The 16422-nt window shown below is 40.7% G+C and overlaps 1 protein-coding gene across 1 annotated transcript; it reads right to left on the bottom strand.

Moving 5' to 3' along the window:
- MYLIP (myosin regulatory light chain interacting protein) lies at positions 1–16003 on the bottom strand. The gene is made up of 7 exons (XM_072152639.1): positions 15701–16003; positions 12389–12579; positions 6996–7175; positions 5387–5584; positions 4158–4322; positions 3352–3772; positions 1–2196 (listed from the first exon to the last, which is right to left on the bottom strand). The coding sequence occupies exons 1-7, from the start codon at positions 15785–15787 to the stop codon at positions 2107–2109; spliced, it is 1332 nt and encodes a 443-aa protein (XP_072008740.1). The 5' UTR covers positions 15788–16003; the 3' UTR covers positions 1–2106.
- Positions 16004–16422: the final 419 nt, after the last annotated feature.

Below are 16422 nucleotides of genomic sequence, written 5' to 3'. Positions count from 1 at the left end.
TATCTTTAGGAATCCTTTATTTTACTAGATATAAAAGACAAGATATTGTCTACCACACTAGACGGGAAATAACTCCAGTGTTGAATGTGGAAGCAAATCCAGATTTTACAAAGTGAAAAAATAAATACCTCTAGGAATCTGAGGCTATACATCAATGTGCCATAAAAAAGTAGAGCAAATTTTCTAGTTAGTTTTGACAAAATGTCTGTGCAAAGAAACAAAATGCATAAGGAACAAATTACTGCTACATTAAGGCAATAAGAAAGGTATATAAAGAACATCTTTCCATAAAGTGACAGTGTTAATTTCCCCAGCTTTAGATCAGCAGGGTATTGCACCAATATGGACACCTTTGCTTTACTATATCTGTGTAGTGAGGCAGAAGTCTGACTCGTAACTGAGCAGATTACCAGATTATCCACAGTGACCTTAGCCCATGTTCAAAGCCTCCGGTCTGGATCTACCTTTGCAGACAGTGATAAATGGCAGGAAGAATAGGTCTTTTATAAAAAAAAAAAACAACCCAGACATATTGGTTGATTAACAACTTTGTTAATTCATATAGATAGGAAATTGCAGTGTGGTGTCCCTTATAATTAAAAGGTGAAAGCCACATACTACACATGTATAGTAAAGTTCTACGGTGACCATAATGCCCAAGTCATAAAGAACATAAAGGAGGAGGATAGTGAACAAAATACACTAATTAAAATACTATGCCTGTACACATGCAAAAGGACACAATACTAAAGTGATTGCTTTAGAAAAACTGAAGCTTTAAAAAAAAAAAAAAAAAAAAAAAAAAAAAAAAAAAAAAAAAAACACTTGAGACTTTAAAGCCAGCACCCTCTTTTTGTTCTCAGTGACCTACAATAATGTTTATATCACATTTGAAAGGAATACTACTGGAGGACATAAAGCTATTTATTATCTCCTAAAAGAGATTGAAAAGAAAAAAAATGAAGCTAAAACACCAATTTTCTATTACTAATACTGATTTAAAAAGGGAATCAAATAAAAAAATATATATCAATTTCAAGAAAATAAAAATTCAAGGGAAATAAAAATCTTTAACCTTAAAAAAAAACATCTAGCAGGTTAGATAAGATCCTGGCAGCATACTTAAAGGACCTCATTTGTTTCGGTTTTTTCCCCTATTCTTAAAGCTAAAATGAAACTAAAAAAAAAAAATGTGGTTCTATGAGGAGGCAGCATGTTCTAGAGCAAGAGAAGCGGAGAATAATGATCTACTGAATCTCTTCCTACAAAACTATATAACAATTTACTAAGCAAAAAGCGGGCATTCCCAGTGTGACCTGCACGAGTTTCCATACAGAGATATCAGTCTATCACTGAGTCGGACTGCTTACTGGGTCTTAACCCAAAAGGAACAGAGATTGCATAAAATAAATTATATCTACAGAATCTTTCCCCATGAAACTACATCTAAGCCTGCTCAACTCCTGCTGCTCTACAACATGCCACCTGCAGATGAAATTGCGTTCTCTCAGAATGCCTTTAATTTCGCAAAAACATTCTAACATAAAATGATCCATAAAGCACAAAGGTAAATTGCAATGGATGCCTTGCATATTCACTTATTTGTTTGCTTATGCAGTCCACCCAGCACACGCCTGTTCACTAGTATCTAGCAGCATCGCTTTATTTCCCCCATTCAGCTCACGAATTTCTAGTGAATCAGTAGGCTGCAAGCTATGACATGACCAACACGCCAATATTCATCCGAAAAACTAAGAACAAGAGGCAAGGAAATGGCTTACACTTAAAACTTAACTATTAAAAAACCCTAAAACTTGGTATCTGTAATTGGAGTGCATTTGGAACAGGTCTGTGTTATGCTTCGCTTTCCCCAAAAAGTGGCTTCGTAAAAGCAGGAGGGTCTGCTGACAGAAGAAAGGACTCGCCTATCCTGCTATCAAATCATTTACAAGGCAATTTGTCTTCTAGCGGAAAGATGCATTTATCTTCTTTAGTTGTAGCAAATTCAATGGTTGTAGCATTTTGTAGTGTAGGTCATAGTAATGTACATAGATACAGTTTTTTTTTTTTTTTTAAAGTGTCCAAGGCTTCATTAGGATTTTCTTCTTAGATAACAGTCAGATTTAACAAGCTTGTGTGTGTTGGCAAATAAACATGCTGAACGTGATCCACCGAAGCCCGGCAAACTGGACAGGACTAGGAAGGAAGGAAAGAAAGGTGTTAGTACAGCGCCTACACATACTCAGATTACAACAACGCTTAAAGGCAAATGCATTTCTTTAAAGGACACTTCAGATTCTTCATGTGTCTGAACAGGATTTTTCAGAGCATCACTATTGATCATAATGAGTCAGAAGTTTTTACAAGATACTATGGATTCATCTTTTATTTTCAGACAAAAATTTAAAAATGAAGACATTTGTGACTTTCTTTTGCTACTTTTGATTAAAAACAGAACCATCAGCTGGATATTGGACACCAAATGAGGTCCATTGGTTTCACATCTGAAGTTCTGTGTCACGATCTCCTTATGTGATGCTTCAATGAAGCGAGCATAACACCCAGACTCCATTGTACACATGCTGTACCTTGTGCAGTGAAGCCAGGATGTACTACGCCAGAGTCACCAGCAACATCTGAGCACCCACAGCTCCAAACCGAGGGGAAAATAAACGTTTCATTTTTCATTGCGCCCAGAGATTTGAGACACTAAGCCACTGGTCCATAAGGCCTTGTGGGTGGTTTCTTGTCCCAAATTGACCTGACAGATTCCCTTTAAAGAGTGTTGGGCTTCTAAGCTGGGACCCTAGCAGATCAGCTGTTCCATGCAGTGAGCCGTGTTGCTAACTCGCTTTTCTTTTGTACTGCAGCAGATTTGCATTCTAGTCTACAGAACATTTCTGCAGTACTGTGAGTGAGCAGCAGGGCTAGCCTCAAGCATACAAAAATGGATAGCCACCTGATACCAAATTTGCGAGGGTCCATGTCTTGATTCTGGTCTAAAACGGCGGAGAACACTTTTAATGGTTTTATTTTTTAGTTCCTCTAACCATACAGTACATTGGGTTCGGTTCACATCAGCACCACTATTTTCCTCATAGTGCAGATGACAGCTGCAGCAGGGAGATTCCACTGACTGTCAGCTTTCCATCATCTGCAGCAAAGACTAAATACAGGTGTGCAGATGTGAGCTGTAGAGATTTTGCTCTATCATGTGGAACAACTTTGTACAGTTTGGAATACGTCACAGTAATAAGGTTAAAAAAAAAATTCAACACAACAAAATCCAACAAGTACAAATTAAAACTCAAATGTGAAGACAACTGGTAAAGTAAATGACTTAGTGTATACCTGTAATTGGGTGGCACATCCCTCGCAACACACCATATGCCCACACGGGCAGAAGGCAGAATTAATTTCCTCTTCACAGCACACCATGCACAGCATGGCTTCTTTCAGTTTCCTCAGCTTCTCCTGCAGAGCCTTTGTTTGCTGACAGCTGAGGCTTTCACAGCTGTCACAGTTAAGAGTACTTTCAGAGGTCTTAAGGGGTGAAGCCTGCCCACTATGGTCACTCCTTGGGTACAGATCCACAATGCCAGCATTGTACAAAGCTCTTCGTGCATGGTCATAGACCTCTTTTGATGTCCTTTTAATATCAAAAACATACTTCTTGCCAACATTTATATTATCATTTAAAAATAGTGATGCCAGGTGTCCTTTAAGGTCTCGGCTGTACTGCATCATAACAGCGCTAGTAACTGTGTCACACCTGAAAAATACAGAAGGTGTAAAATTATGTAAACTATTCAGCATAGACTCCATGGAAATTATTTCCTGAAAATTATGTTAGAAATCATGTTCTGCATAATGTTATGCAGAAAGTTAGAGTGCGATATGATATATGGCAGATATAGATTTCTATGAAGATTCAGTATAATATAATCTATTTAACTCTTAGCCAAATGCATGGTACACAGTCAAAATCGCATGCATTTTAAAAACGCCACGTGTGGCATCACCCATCACGCCACTAGTCGTGCACTACTAATGTCCATATGCCATACTTGGACATATAGATGGGCTATCTATCCAGTGTATATAATTTGTTCCTTAATGACATATCTATACATGGTGTCCTTGCCCAGTCCACTAACCTGTAAAAGGCGTGCGTCTCAGTTATTGCCCTGTAGAGGCCACTAGCTGCTCTGGTGCTGATCACTTTAAAAAGAAGAACCAAACTATTTCCAGATTCCTTGGTTATCGTTAAGTATACATTCTTTCCTGATTGTGTTGCCATCTGGATAACTGGATAAGTAATCCTAATTTAGGAGAAAAATAGAAGAAAAGTACTAAAAACTGAACACAACCACAAACACATAAAGAAGATTTCAAGAATAACAAACCTTTCTGTAAATGTATTTTATCTTCACTAAATAATGTCTGCATGACATTCTAATTAAAGGACCCCCCCCCCCCCAATGAACAATTCCCCACCATCCACAAGATAGGTTTCAAATGTCAGATCATTGTGTGCCCTACTGCTGGGACTAAAACCAATCATGAAAATGGGTGCAATGTTGAAATGAGGAGTTGTCCCATAGAATAGAATGCAGTGGTAAAGCACAGCTACAGCCAAAGCTTCAATAAATGAGGGGGATGAGACCAATGTGATCATTATAACAGGGAACGCTTATTCCCCGTCATCTTGATGACAACAAGGCCACCATATACCACCCTGACCCACCCCCCCACCCCCACCCCATATTTGACAACGTTCCCAAGTGTTTTCTGGCACGAAAACTACAAATTGACCCCAGTAAATATATGAGGAGATCTACATAGACCCTGTGAAGCATGAACCTAATATAGGAGGCTATGGGTAGTCAAGACCGGAGTGATAAAACAGCAGGCTAGATAAAGGTCAGGGACCAATCCAGACATGCAGCGAAAGGAAAACTCCAGTGATCCCAGTACATATTTTATCATTGTCACAATGGGTGAATAAAGACTTGTGGTGCAATTGTTGCAATGCTGGGTGAATAAAGAAGTTACTTGGTTTAATGGACAGTATTTTTGCAGTATGTGTAAACCAAGGCTAGAAATTGAATTCACAAATAAAAATAGTAATATTTGTGCACCTTCAATGTCATGTAGTAAAACAGGCCATGTAGTATTGCTGGAGCTCACACAATTATATTTGAGAACTTTGTCACCTTTCTTTAGTACATATAAACAAATGAGGTTACTCAATCCCTGACGTTAGTAATTGTACCGTTTTGTTCCAAAACAGGAAGCCAGAGAATACACACAAGCACATAAGGGGCAGAACGCTTTATTTTCGGCAACACACTGCTGGCATAGAGGACCTTTACACAATACTCACCTATTAATTGGGCTGAAGTCTTCTTTGCAGATAGATACACCATCTGGGCCTATTCCTATTAAAAGTTTTTGTGCTTCTGCATCGCGCACCGAATGCCACTCTACGCCATAGTTTTCCAGCGCGGATACGATTTGAAGAACCTGGTACTCCCCGGATGCCTGGCTTAGTCCTTCCAAGCTTTTGTGCTTTTCAATAATACTGTAAGGTGACAAAAGACGACAGAGCGTCACTTGGATGAACACGTAAAGAGCATGACAAAAGCAGACGATCTGTGCTTCTGCTTGCTGACAAAGTAACTAGAACTAATCTGTAGTGCAGACTGAGCTATGGAAAAAACAGGATTGTGCATCCCCTGCTAATCTCCTAAGCCCTGCTATTATGATCAGAAGCTGGCCCACTGCATGCACATATTGCTGCAGCATAAATCTTATTACAGATAAGCTGTAAGGTCCATATATAGCTGTAAAACTAGCATTGGAAATGTCATAAGAAAATCACTTGCAGCAGGACTTTGTACTGGAGGCATTGGTTGTAAAATGCTGGTCTACACAGAGATCAACAGATTATGGGTGTAGGGTTGTGTTTCTTAGAGAGATAACAAAATTTGCAACCTTGTGATCTATGATATATGTGCCATTTATCCCCACACCCATGTTAAGGGCAGCTAGTTGTCCCGCAGTAACACGTCTGTCATGATAGTGATATCAAGGTCACATGAATTATGTAAGAGGAACTAGAACAAAACAAGTACCGTATATACTCGTGTATATGCAGAGTTTTTCAGCACAAAAAATGTGCTAAAAAACCTCACCTCGGCTTAAACACGAGTCAATTAAAAAAAAAACTTATATACTCACCCTACGGCGGCCCCGGTGCTCATCGTGGCTCCCCTGAGTTCCCTGCGGCTCCTCTTCTTTCTTCGTTCTTCTTTAACAGCCGTGAGGGCGTGGCTATGTTATCTCCCGGCCGGCGCATGCTATGATGCGGCCGCTGATGACGTCATAGTATGCGCCGCCTGGGAGATAGCAGCTGCCGGCTGTTACTGAAGATCGAAGAAAGAAGAGGAACCGCGGGGGAAGATAAAAGAGGAGCCGCGCCGCCATCGGGGAGCCGAGCATCGGGGCCGCCGGAGGGCGAGTATGAAAATTAATTTTTTTCAAGTGCTGCGTGGGCTGGCTTTATACTACATGGGGGCAGGGTGGGCTGGCTTTATACCACATGGGGACAGGGTGGGCTGTATACTACTGGGGGTTACCAGAGTTCCTCTGGGCTGCAGGCTCACTGGCTGTTCTATATATATTCTGGATATGCTGCCCAAATCCACTAATTTCAGAGGCGGGGGGGGGGGGGGGGGTTGGGGGAGTCGACAATCTTGTGTGTATCTTCAGGATCTTATGATAATCCACTATTCCTCAGGCAGATTCACAGTTACCAAAAGGTGTCCCACAACCTCACCTTGTCCTATCAGTACTGAGATAACATGAATACTTGCTTGCATATGAGTGGGAGAGAGGAATCCTTGTTAAGCTTTTACAAGTAACCCCTTCAAAGAAAGTAAGTATCTTAGAAATGTGTTAGATTGCAGGACCATATAGAGCTAGACACTTGCCTTTCTAAAGCAGTAGTTTCCAGCTCTTTTGCGCAGACGTTCTGATAGCGGGCAGTGTTCTGATTGTAATCGCCATATTCTAGCTGGGCGATGAGGGCACTCAGCTCCACGGCTTGTTCCTGTGAGCAATGCAGACGACCAGCCAGGAGATCATCCTTTATGTGCAAGAAGAACATGTGCCTAGAAAGCAAAAAAACAAAATACATGAACACCTTCTAGAATAATGCTTTCTCAGTGACATTAATACCTGTACATTTCCAAAGTACAGAATGTGGCGTTTAATGAGTAAACAATCAAACTGCCTGTATCTGTAGTAATAAACAGAAGAATGATGCAAGTTATAATATAATCACAGGAACACAAAAGTAATGACCTAAAAAAAAACTTCTGAACATATGAAGACACAAGGAAAAAACCTGGATGAGGTTTATTTTATTTTTAGAAAACAGTGTCCCAGTCACATACTGTACGGAAGGACAGAAGTAGGTAATTATTTCGACTGTTGACAAAACGTGGGAGGTAATGGAAATCAGACAGACACCATTAACATAAAATACAGGAACATTAACCTTCCCAAGATGAGGATGGCAAACAGACGTGCGTTGTGTCAAGGGAGGAATTAACACACACCTATAACAGAACACTTACATAACAAACCAATTATGGAAGCACAAAAACAAACAAAACATATGGCATCTACCTCCGGACACGAGCCATGAAATTATGGACCAATGAAAGCTATACCTCATTTCAACAGGAAAGGAAGTGAACTTCGTGTATTACTATAAATAAAAATGTCTCCCGCGTCCCTGGCATCTACTGATAGGACGGAAGCCATATATTGTTGAGGCCAGCGATTGGCTACAGCGGTCACATGCCCAAGAAGCAGCACTGGACTTCATCAGGCAAGTACTGTACATACATTAACCCCCTTCCCCCACACCACCATTTATTCTATGCCAGAATTCTGGAGTAATTTGTGTCTGAAATGCTGTGAGTCACATTTATTTGGGCAATTTTTTTTCCGGCTTGTCCATAAAAGGGGGCATGGTCTCTGGGAAAGGGGCATGGTGTGTACTGGAAAAGTCAGTTGTAAACTAGACCAACTAATAGCTGGTCTAAAGTACGACTCCACAGTTCTAAACCACTCCAGATACATCACCCAGCATGACTTATCCAAGGCAGAATGAGGAGTCTCTGCACTCGTCTATTCATCAACACTTTTTATACATCTCACTCATCAGATGAGCATCTTTGTTTCACATCAGTGATTGGTCCTCCCTTCCTGGCCTCAATGATTTTTCACAAATGCCTTACTGAACCCTTCTTTTCAATGAGTTTTTTCACTGATCAGTGGTTTATAACCTGCCATATATCTCGCCATATGGCTCCGTGCGCCATGTATCCCTATGGAGAGAGGCGGGGAAGAGCAGTGCTCACCTTCTCCTCTCCGCCGCCGTGTTACGGTACGGCGGGCAATGGCAGTGGAAATGCACCCGTAGAGTGTATGGGGCTCTTTGGCATGGTAAATTTAAGGGTAGGTCCTCTAGTTTGTCTGTTTCTTCTGAAAGTAGGAACAGCTGATGTTCAGGGTGTTTTCCCCCGTTACTTGCACTTATATGGACAGTTACATTACCGGGGACCACCCCGAGCGTATGCTCAGGCGAGGCCGGGAGAGGATGCAATACATTGCTAGCTACGTCTTTCCATCTTGTGTTTCCTGAGGTATGCAACATATACTATGCAGACAGAGGCAAAAAGGAGGACTCCACCTGCCAGTATAGGTATACTGATACGCTCAAAGTATATGTCAGATGCTTGACAAGCCTATATGCTTTAGTGTGTAATAAAAATGTCATGGGCATATTCAATCCTTTTGTTCACAGAAACTAGCCATGACCAAAGGCATAAGTCAGCAGCTCACTGCATTTCACCAATTCAGCACAATGATCAGTAGTGTAAAGCAAATGGAGAATACTTATTATTGGAACAAACTGCAACTAATTTGTCAAACACCACATTTATCAAGGGTTTTAGACAGTTTTTAAACATTGTGGCCTATGGTACAACAAAACCAGCATGGCATCAACAATTGGGGGCATAGAAAGCTAATAAGAAAATTAGACCCGGTAATTACATTGAAACAATCATGCACTATGCGGATTCAAGTTTTACCACCAATTCTCATTTTTCTGTATTTGTTCCTAAATTCGGCACCAAGTCTATTAATGTTAAGATTAAGAAAGTTTTGATAAATCTTCTAAAATGCTTTCCATTTCTCAGTGGTACATTGTAAACCTATGTAAATCTCACAAGTATGAAGATAAGAGTAAAGTGGGGGTGATAACTGCACCTTTTACATTAGAATAAGAGACTTGTTAATCTCTGTATATTTTAGCAGCATCTAATTTTAGATGGTTGAGCTTTGTTCTCATTACATTTGGGTAAACAAGTTGTCTGCAGAATGTTATTGCCCCTTTCTACAAACAGAAGAATGAAACACAGCATGCTGCTCTATTGATTTATATGGAAGCCTATCAAAAATAGATGAAGAATGGCTCCCAACAAGACCCATGCTCATAGAGGTCATCCTTCTCTTCATAAAAGAACTCCAGGGAATGGCGACATCCATACCAAACTGTGTAATATGAAGTGTACAAGGCTGGATGGTAATACATCGCCAATAATCTGCTATAGGGGTTTATTCATACAGAGTCATGCAGCTTCATTCTCACAGATCCATACAGAGAAATGCTGTGTTATGAAGAAAGGCTTCTATAGAAGAATACATTACAATGCATTCCCACCCATAGAACATGACCTACAGCCACTGCGTGCCCCTCTAGGACCCTACTCTACATCTAAATGCAGTCTTGTAGGTGCCCCAGTTATAACCAGCAGTCTAGGCATATGCCCCTCTCACCCCGTATCTATGCCCCCAAGTCATGTACATAATGATTTGAGTTTAGTTACATTACAATGATGAAAATTATTAAAGTCAGATTCATTATTAAAATTATCTACGTAGGATAAAAAAATGCTTATTGATCATTGGGTTCGGTTCACACGCAGCATTGTCTGGACTTTAACACCACAGTTTTTGCTTTAAAAAAAATAAAACCACTTCAAAATGGATTTATCAATCCGTTCATGTATGTGCACCCACAGTGAAGAAGTGTTTTTAAATCAACACTAGATGTGGGAAGTGGAAAGGAAGAGAAAGTACAGAGGACAGAAGGAACTTTATTTTAATCAGGTCCTGGTTTTGTATTCATATTATGCATCAAACAACCTAAGGCATAAACCAAGCATGCAAGTCGAAAACTTGTGAGCACGACACACGAGCAGGTGGGAGGAAGAGGACGGTCCTGCACCTGGCATTCTCCAGTTACAGCCCTCATTGTGTGCTAACCTTCCCTCTAGTTACACCAGCTTTATATGTGCCAGTATACACCCAGGATAACATCTAGACTGGCACAGGGCACGCTCATACCGACACAATCAGAACATTTCAGAGATTGTAAGCTCTTGTGAACAGGGTCCTCGCTTCTGTTATTTCATGTGACTAGGTTATTATTCTGTTATGTCTTATTTTATGTGTATGTGTATCCCATGATCTGTAAAGCACCACAGAATATGATGCTTCTTTATAAAGATTTATTACTATTATTACTGTGTGTACCATAACGTGTCACTATGGTAGTTCTGAAGCTCGCGGGTCTGAACTACAGTCACCCCGAGAAATGTGTTCTGCAATCACCTAATCCCAGTAATGTGAATAGCCCCTTATGTAGGTCGTTTACACTATTAAATGTATGCATCTTGACAAAAGGAGGCTGCAGTAACAGGAAGCATGTGAGCAGAATATTGCAACATACATATAAAGTGGAATGTAATATAAAGGAAGGCAGAGACTGCAGCTTCTGCATAGAAACAGGCAGCACAGGCCAACCAGGCAGCTTCCTCTTACTCCAATCTATATTCTACATCTCAAGCCAGCAGCTCTTACCAGAGGTTACTTAGAGTCAATGACCTACAGTTACCCAACGGCATCATATTACACAGTCATACAACTTCCTCTTAAGGGAATAATAAGCCATAGTCAGGAATGCAGCCCCAGAGTATTTAGTGTGTCGCTGGTACAGCTACAGTCACATACAGTATGGAAGATACATTATGTATTATGGAAGAGAATATACAATATCACTAAAATCAGTATATGTTTATACTGTACATGCAACACGTTTCCCCATCTCACCCAGATTAATGGAGAATGAGTCAAACAGATAGCATTGTGTAGGGCACAACAGGTTTGGCTGGTTTCTAGTGCCCCCACTTTCATCTCTCTATAGGGATATCGTTACTGGGCAATGGAGGAAGTAGAACATGGTAGGCACAGACACTCACCGAGTGCTCAGAAAGGCTAAAGAAAGTTATGTCTGGAACTTGTGAGTTACTATGGACTCCTAACAATCATGTTAGAAGGGCTCTCTAATCATAAGCAACCCATCACCAATTCTGATACTGCACAGTTTCTATAACATTTTTCTGCATAATGCATAGATATGGGGTCTTCCAAACAGTTCCTTGTGCTTTATTTGTATAGCAATAAGTAATGTATTTACAATGTATTTTATAACCAAAACACCATTGTATATTGAAAGCACAAAGAATTAAAGTTGTTGAGATGAAATTGCTTGGAGAGGCTAAACGTATCAGCACAAAACATTCTGTGATTCCCTGACAGCGGTAATAAATTATTTACAAATACCGTACCTACGCACAACAGACAAGGACATTAAAAAACAGGCAAGCGACATAGTAACAAGAAGGAGCCGCTATGCACGTTATACGATTCCTGATGTAAAATTTCAACAAGTCGTCGTTGCTCCAAACATTTGTGCTTTTACATGTCTGTACTGTACTTCCTGAAAAAAACAGCCTTATCTGGCACCAGAGCTGGAAAGAAAGCTGAGCCAGTTCTAGAGGGAGGGAGTTTCCTGCCGCGCTGTACTTGTGGTGTTGTATGAACTATAATAACACTGTCTGCTATATGAGGTTACTACAGGGCAAATGCAAAACGAAAGGATACCCACAGCTGCTTTACTTCCCCATACATACACAAGACCTTAAATACAGACAACTCGCTCTTTGTTTTTAGATCTTAGTATATATTATCACAGATGCCATCTGTAAACTTGGACCATCATTCTTCTGGAACTTCTTAGTAGGACACATCTACCATCAGTAAAACTGATGGTAGATGTCCATTAAATCAGCAAAATGTCAGCCAGATTTGACGTAAATGTAGATTTATCCCATGTAAAATTCTACTTATGTGGTTGAAGTCTGCTTAGGACACATTTTTAAATTCTATTTATTGTTAATTTTACCTGGTCTGTTCCTGAAGAATGAGATGAGGCTCCACAAAGAACTTGACTCTTAGTTTCAACCTGAAGGGGGCCAGCCCATCCATCTGTTGGGATATTCGGTTTCGCAGATTCAGCCAGAGACTTTCTCCTTTACTTCCACTGAACTGTAAGCCAAAGTAATCCACTTCAATAATACCAAGCCGTTCACAAACCTAAAAAACAAGGTAAAGGAAGGGTAAGCACTAAAAGTGAAATACATGTAATACAAATGAATACACAATAGGCAGACAAGCATATTTATTTGTTGTAGTGAAACCAGTTTAGAGTAAATCCAAGCATGCATAAGATGGCAGCTTAGTACAGTGTGACATTTCAGCCTTTTTCAGGAAGAACAATAGTTGTTAAAATGAAGTATAGTCAGTTGACAAAATTTGCATTATTATAATAAAACCTTTTTATTCTTAAAAACAAGGGCGCAATGTATACTGTACTGGCATTTACTATGCTGTCTGTATTTCTTTTATTGCTGTACCAAAACTTTCAATAAATATCCAGTTGAAAAAAAACAAGGGCATACAAATATATCAGAAGTAGATCTAATTGTAGATTCCTCCTGCCTCCGCCCTAATCTGTAATTTAATAATCCTAGATCCTAAATTTATTTTAGTAATACGTAAATTAACTGTAGAGACTACTGAGTGTGTACTAGCCTGGCTGGGCACTGGGACCTAAGGCTACTCCACACCAAGTAGCCTCTGCAGTTAATTTACATATAAAATACAAATAAAATAAAGTTTTTAACAAGTTTAGGTTTGGTTCCAGGATTATTAAATTACAGATTAGGACAGAGGCAGGCAGGAGGAATCTACAGTCAGATTTACTTCTGATAGTAGAATCCTTATGGTGGGAACAAATATCTTTAATGGACCGAAAGCAGCAATGTTTTGGAACCACAATTATAGTCTTGTATTTGGTACTGTTCAGGGTATATTGCGTGGGTTTGAGGTGACAGGATCCCTTTAATGCAAAATACACAAAAAAAAATAATAATAATCCCCAACCATCCAATAATGATTACTCTCCAGCAAAACCAGATTCTACACTTTAGTAACCTGACAGACATGTTGGCTCCTGTTCAAGCACTGAGTAAGCAAGTAAATACATTCCTGCTGCACTCCGCTAACACAAAGGTATGAATTACTGACTACTTCAGGCCAATAACATCCAATATATAACTGACCGCTCTGATAACAAAGTGCTATCTGAACACCTGGATAATGGGGTGTATTATAAGTACCAGACAGAATACAGCTACAATAATTACTTATTATGCTATAGAAATTATCTTTTCCAACAAAAACTAGCCTTGGACTTTAGCCTCATTGTGGCAGGTGCAACTTTTTAAGACCTCTAATATACTGTATCTACTTTAAGGGGAAGCCTAAGAAATTGAGTAGAAACAAAAGATGACTCTGGGAACTGTATGTTAATGATCGATCAGCTCCTCCACATTACATTTTACTCCAGTCTATTAATATTCAGGTAGCATCAACTATCAACCTCGCAGGCAGTGGCATTGAGTGGAATACATACAATCCAGACACCCGACAGCTGTTTGTTAGAAACAATTGCTGTGTTATGTTGTATCAATTCTGCTACAGTAACAGCTCTGAAAAGACGTCTTTCCATTATTATTATTATAATACAGCTGGTGAATGAGAACAATTATTAATGTGTTCAATTATCCTGTAACAGAGCCACGCTCCATGTATGAGTAAAATATAAACTATGGCCCGTACTACAACCAAACTTCTAGTATGTGTCCATGTACTCAACCTTCCAACTAGGTGCATAAAGTAATATGAAGCGTTCCAGCACCATGTTCCAGATATAGATGAACTCCAGTAACCCTGATTCTTGGGCCTGGAGAGAAGTTAACAGAGCTGGAATGTGGGAGCTGAAAAAACTTCTGACGCAAGTATGAATCACATATGTATAAAAACAGGATTTTATCCTTCCTATGTGATTATAGAACAGCTCTCTCTCCATAAACACTAGTCTGCTGGAGACAGGCTCCAGAACAAGGGGGATCAGACATGTGCCCCATATTCCGGGTACAGCCTGAAGACATCATCCTTTATGGCCAGACTGTTCACATGATTTGACCATGGGTAGAGGGATAAAACAGGTGTCTGTGGTAGCAAAACAAGGTCAGAAATTTTATTGGGCAAGTTAGGGAAAGCTTATGGTAAAAATAAGCTGGCTATGGACCTGCTTTATCTTTGTATCCACTGATATCAGGAATAGTCAAATGGACTGTACGTACATTAGTGGGATTGGGCTGTACATATCTCATTTTTTATTACCAGCTTTATTCTCCAACACGTAACTCTACGACTGCCATTAAAACTACCACTGCCAGTATGCCTGGACAGCCTGATGCTATCAGAGCATGCTGGGAGATGAAGTGTAGGAATAACTGGACAACCACTGGTTGTGGACTACTGACTCCCACTCTAAACTTTAGAGTGTATTTTTCTGACAAAGTGACAGACCACTTAAAAGTGAAAACGTCATGTACCGTTTCATTACACAATAGAACCACCATAACATCTGCCGCAGTATTTCAACTCCTGTGAAAAAAAAAAAAAACAACTCTCCAACACAGATGTGAATTTAGCAAGGATTAGAAAGAAAGTTGAATGGAGAGTAGGTGTCAAGGACAAGAGGGTCACCCTTAAAAAGTCAGAAAAACACACCCAGACAACCCCTTAACATCAAAGCAACTTTTATAACATTATACCTATATATAGAGCCAGGGGTACTTGCTTCAGTCACCAACACTGCATGGTGGTTTCTAAACTATAAATCCCTGCATGTGGCAGTCCACCTTAGTGTGAAGTTCTGCAGCAGCTGTATTCTAGCTCATCTGGATATCTACACCAGTGGTCACCATTAACAACAATTTATTACAATTTTATGCCCAGCTACAGTGCGTGCACAGTATTCAGAAGACAGTGGTAAATAACAGATAGGACAGTCTGTGCCCAATATGTACCCTGCAATACCCATGATGCCAGCACACATAGATGTATAGAGCTGCTGGATCTGGACCAGAACCATCCTGACAGGTGTTTAGCAGCCCCTACCACCAGGACACACTGTTTACCATCCGCTATAGAGTGGAGGGCAGGGGCAGCTGTTACCCACCGCAGTCATGTCTGAATACCCCAAGCAGGTGGGCAGTGCCCCCCATGTCTAGCAGCAGCAGTGGGTGACAATAAGGTCAGTAACACGGATAGGGCAGTAGAGAAAGTGACCGATAGCATTTACCTGATTGAGACAGTCCTCTCCATTAGCCTTGGCATCCACCACCACCTCCATGACCACCGAGTCGGGTCTCGTCACATAGCACAGCATGGCAGCGCAGCGGAAGCCTTCTCCCTACGGATACAAGTAGAGGCGACCCTCTGCCCCCGTGTACGAGCGGCCTGTGCACTAGCCGGGCTCTCTCTGTGGGTATCTGCATGTAGCTGAGGGGCACTGGAAGGCGCCCGCTCCCAGCAGCCTCCACACAAGGGAATGGAGAGTCTAGGCAGTCAGTCCCGTCTGCCTGGCACACAAGCCCTCCCTGCCTCCGGACTAAGACCCGCCCACACACGCTCATTTGCTCATTGGCAGCTGTTCCAACTTGTAGAACATGCGCAGTAGCTCCAGGCGAAGCCGAGAGCTGAAAGGGCAGACCTGGACGCACTCGTGTATAACACCTCGGCGATATATGTTACAGAAGAGGACACCTAGCGGTCAAAGCGTGACATAAACAGAAGTCTTCACATAAGCTCCATTATGTCAGGATCAGTCATCCCCTATGGAGCCCCTACTGTGTAGGCGAAAGTAAAGCTAGATGGAGCTGGGCTTCCTCGTGTATAATAGCATCATTGTATTATAACTGTGCACTCATCAGCTCTAACAACCACTGCAGTACCTTCGTGTATTGGAAACAGCAAAATAAACAAGCTTAAAGGATTTGTCCAGATCTCACAATAAATGATGTA

Source organism: Engystomops pustulosus, chromosome 5 (genome assembly GCF_040894005.1).
Source record: "Engystomops pustulosus chromosome 5, aEngPut4.maternal, whole genome shotgun sequence".
Classification (NCBI taxonomy): Eukaryota; Metazoa; Chordata; class Amphibia; order Anura; family Leptodactylidae; genus Engystomops; species Engystomops pustulosus.
Note: the sequence above shows the minus strand (reverse complement) of the source record. Positions and strands in the feature narration are given on the sequence as shown.

What these genes read in the sequence shown, in the direction of transcription:
- MYLIP (XM_072152639.1), bottom strand. Translation starts at nt 15,787, where the DNA reads ATGCTGTGCTATGTGACGAGACCCGACTCGGTGGTCATGGAGGTGGTG. An exon ending in GAGAGGACTGTCTCAATCAG is followed by an intron (nt 12,580 to 15,700) that starts GTAAATGCTATC and finishes CTTGTTTTTTAG; the next exon opens with GTTTGTGAACGGCTTGGTAT. An exon ending in GAGACGCACGCCTTTTACAG is followed by an intron (nt 3,773 to 4,157) that starts GTTAGTGGACTG and finishes TGTATTTTTCAG; the next exon opens with GTGTGACACAGTTACTAGCG.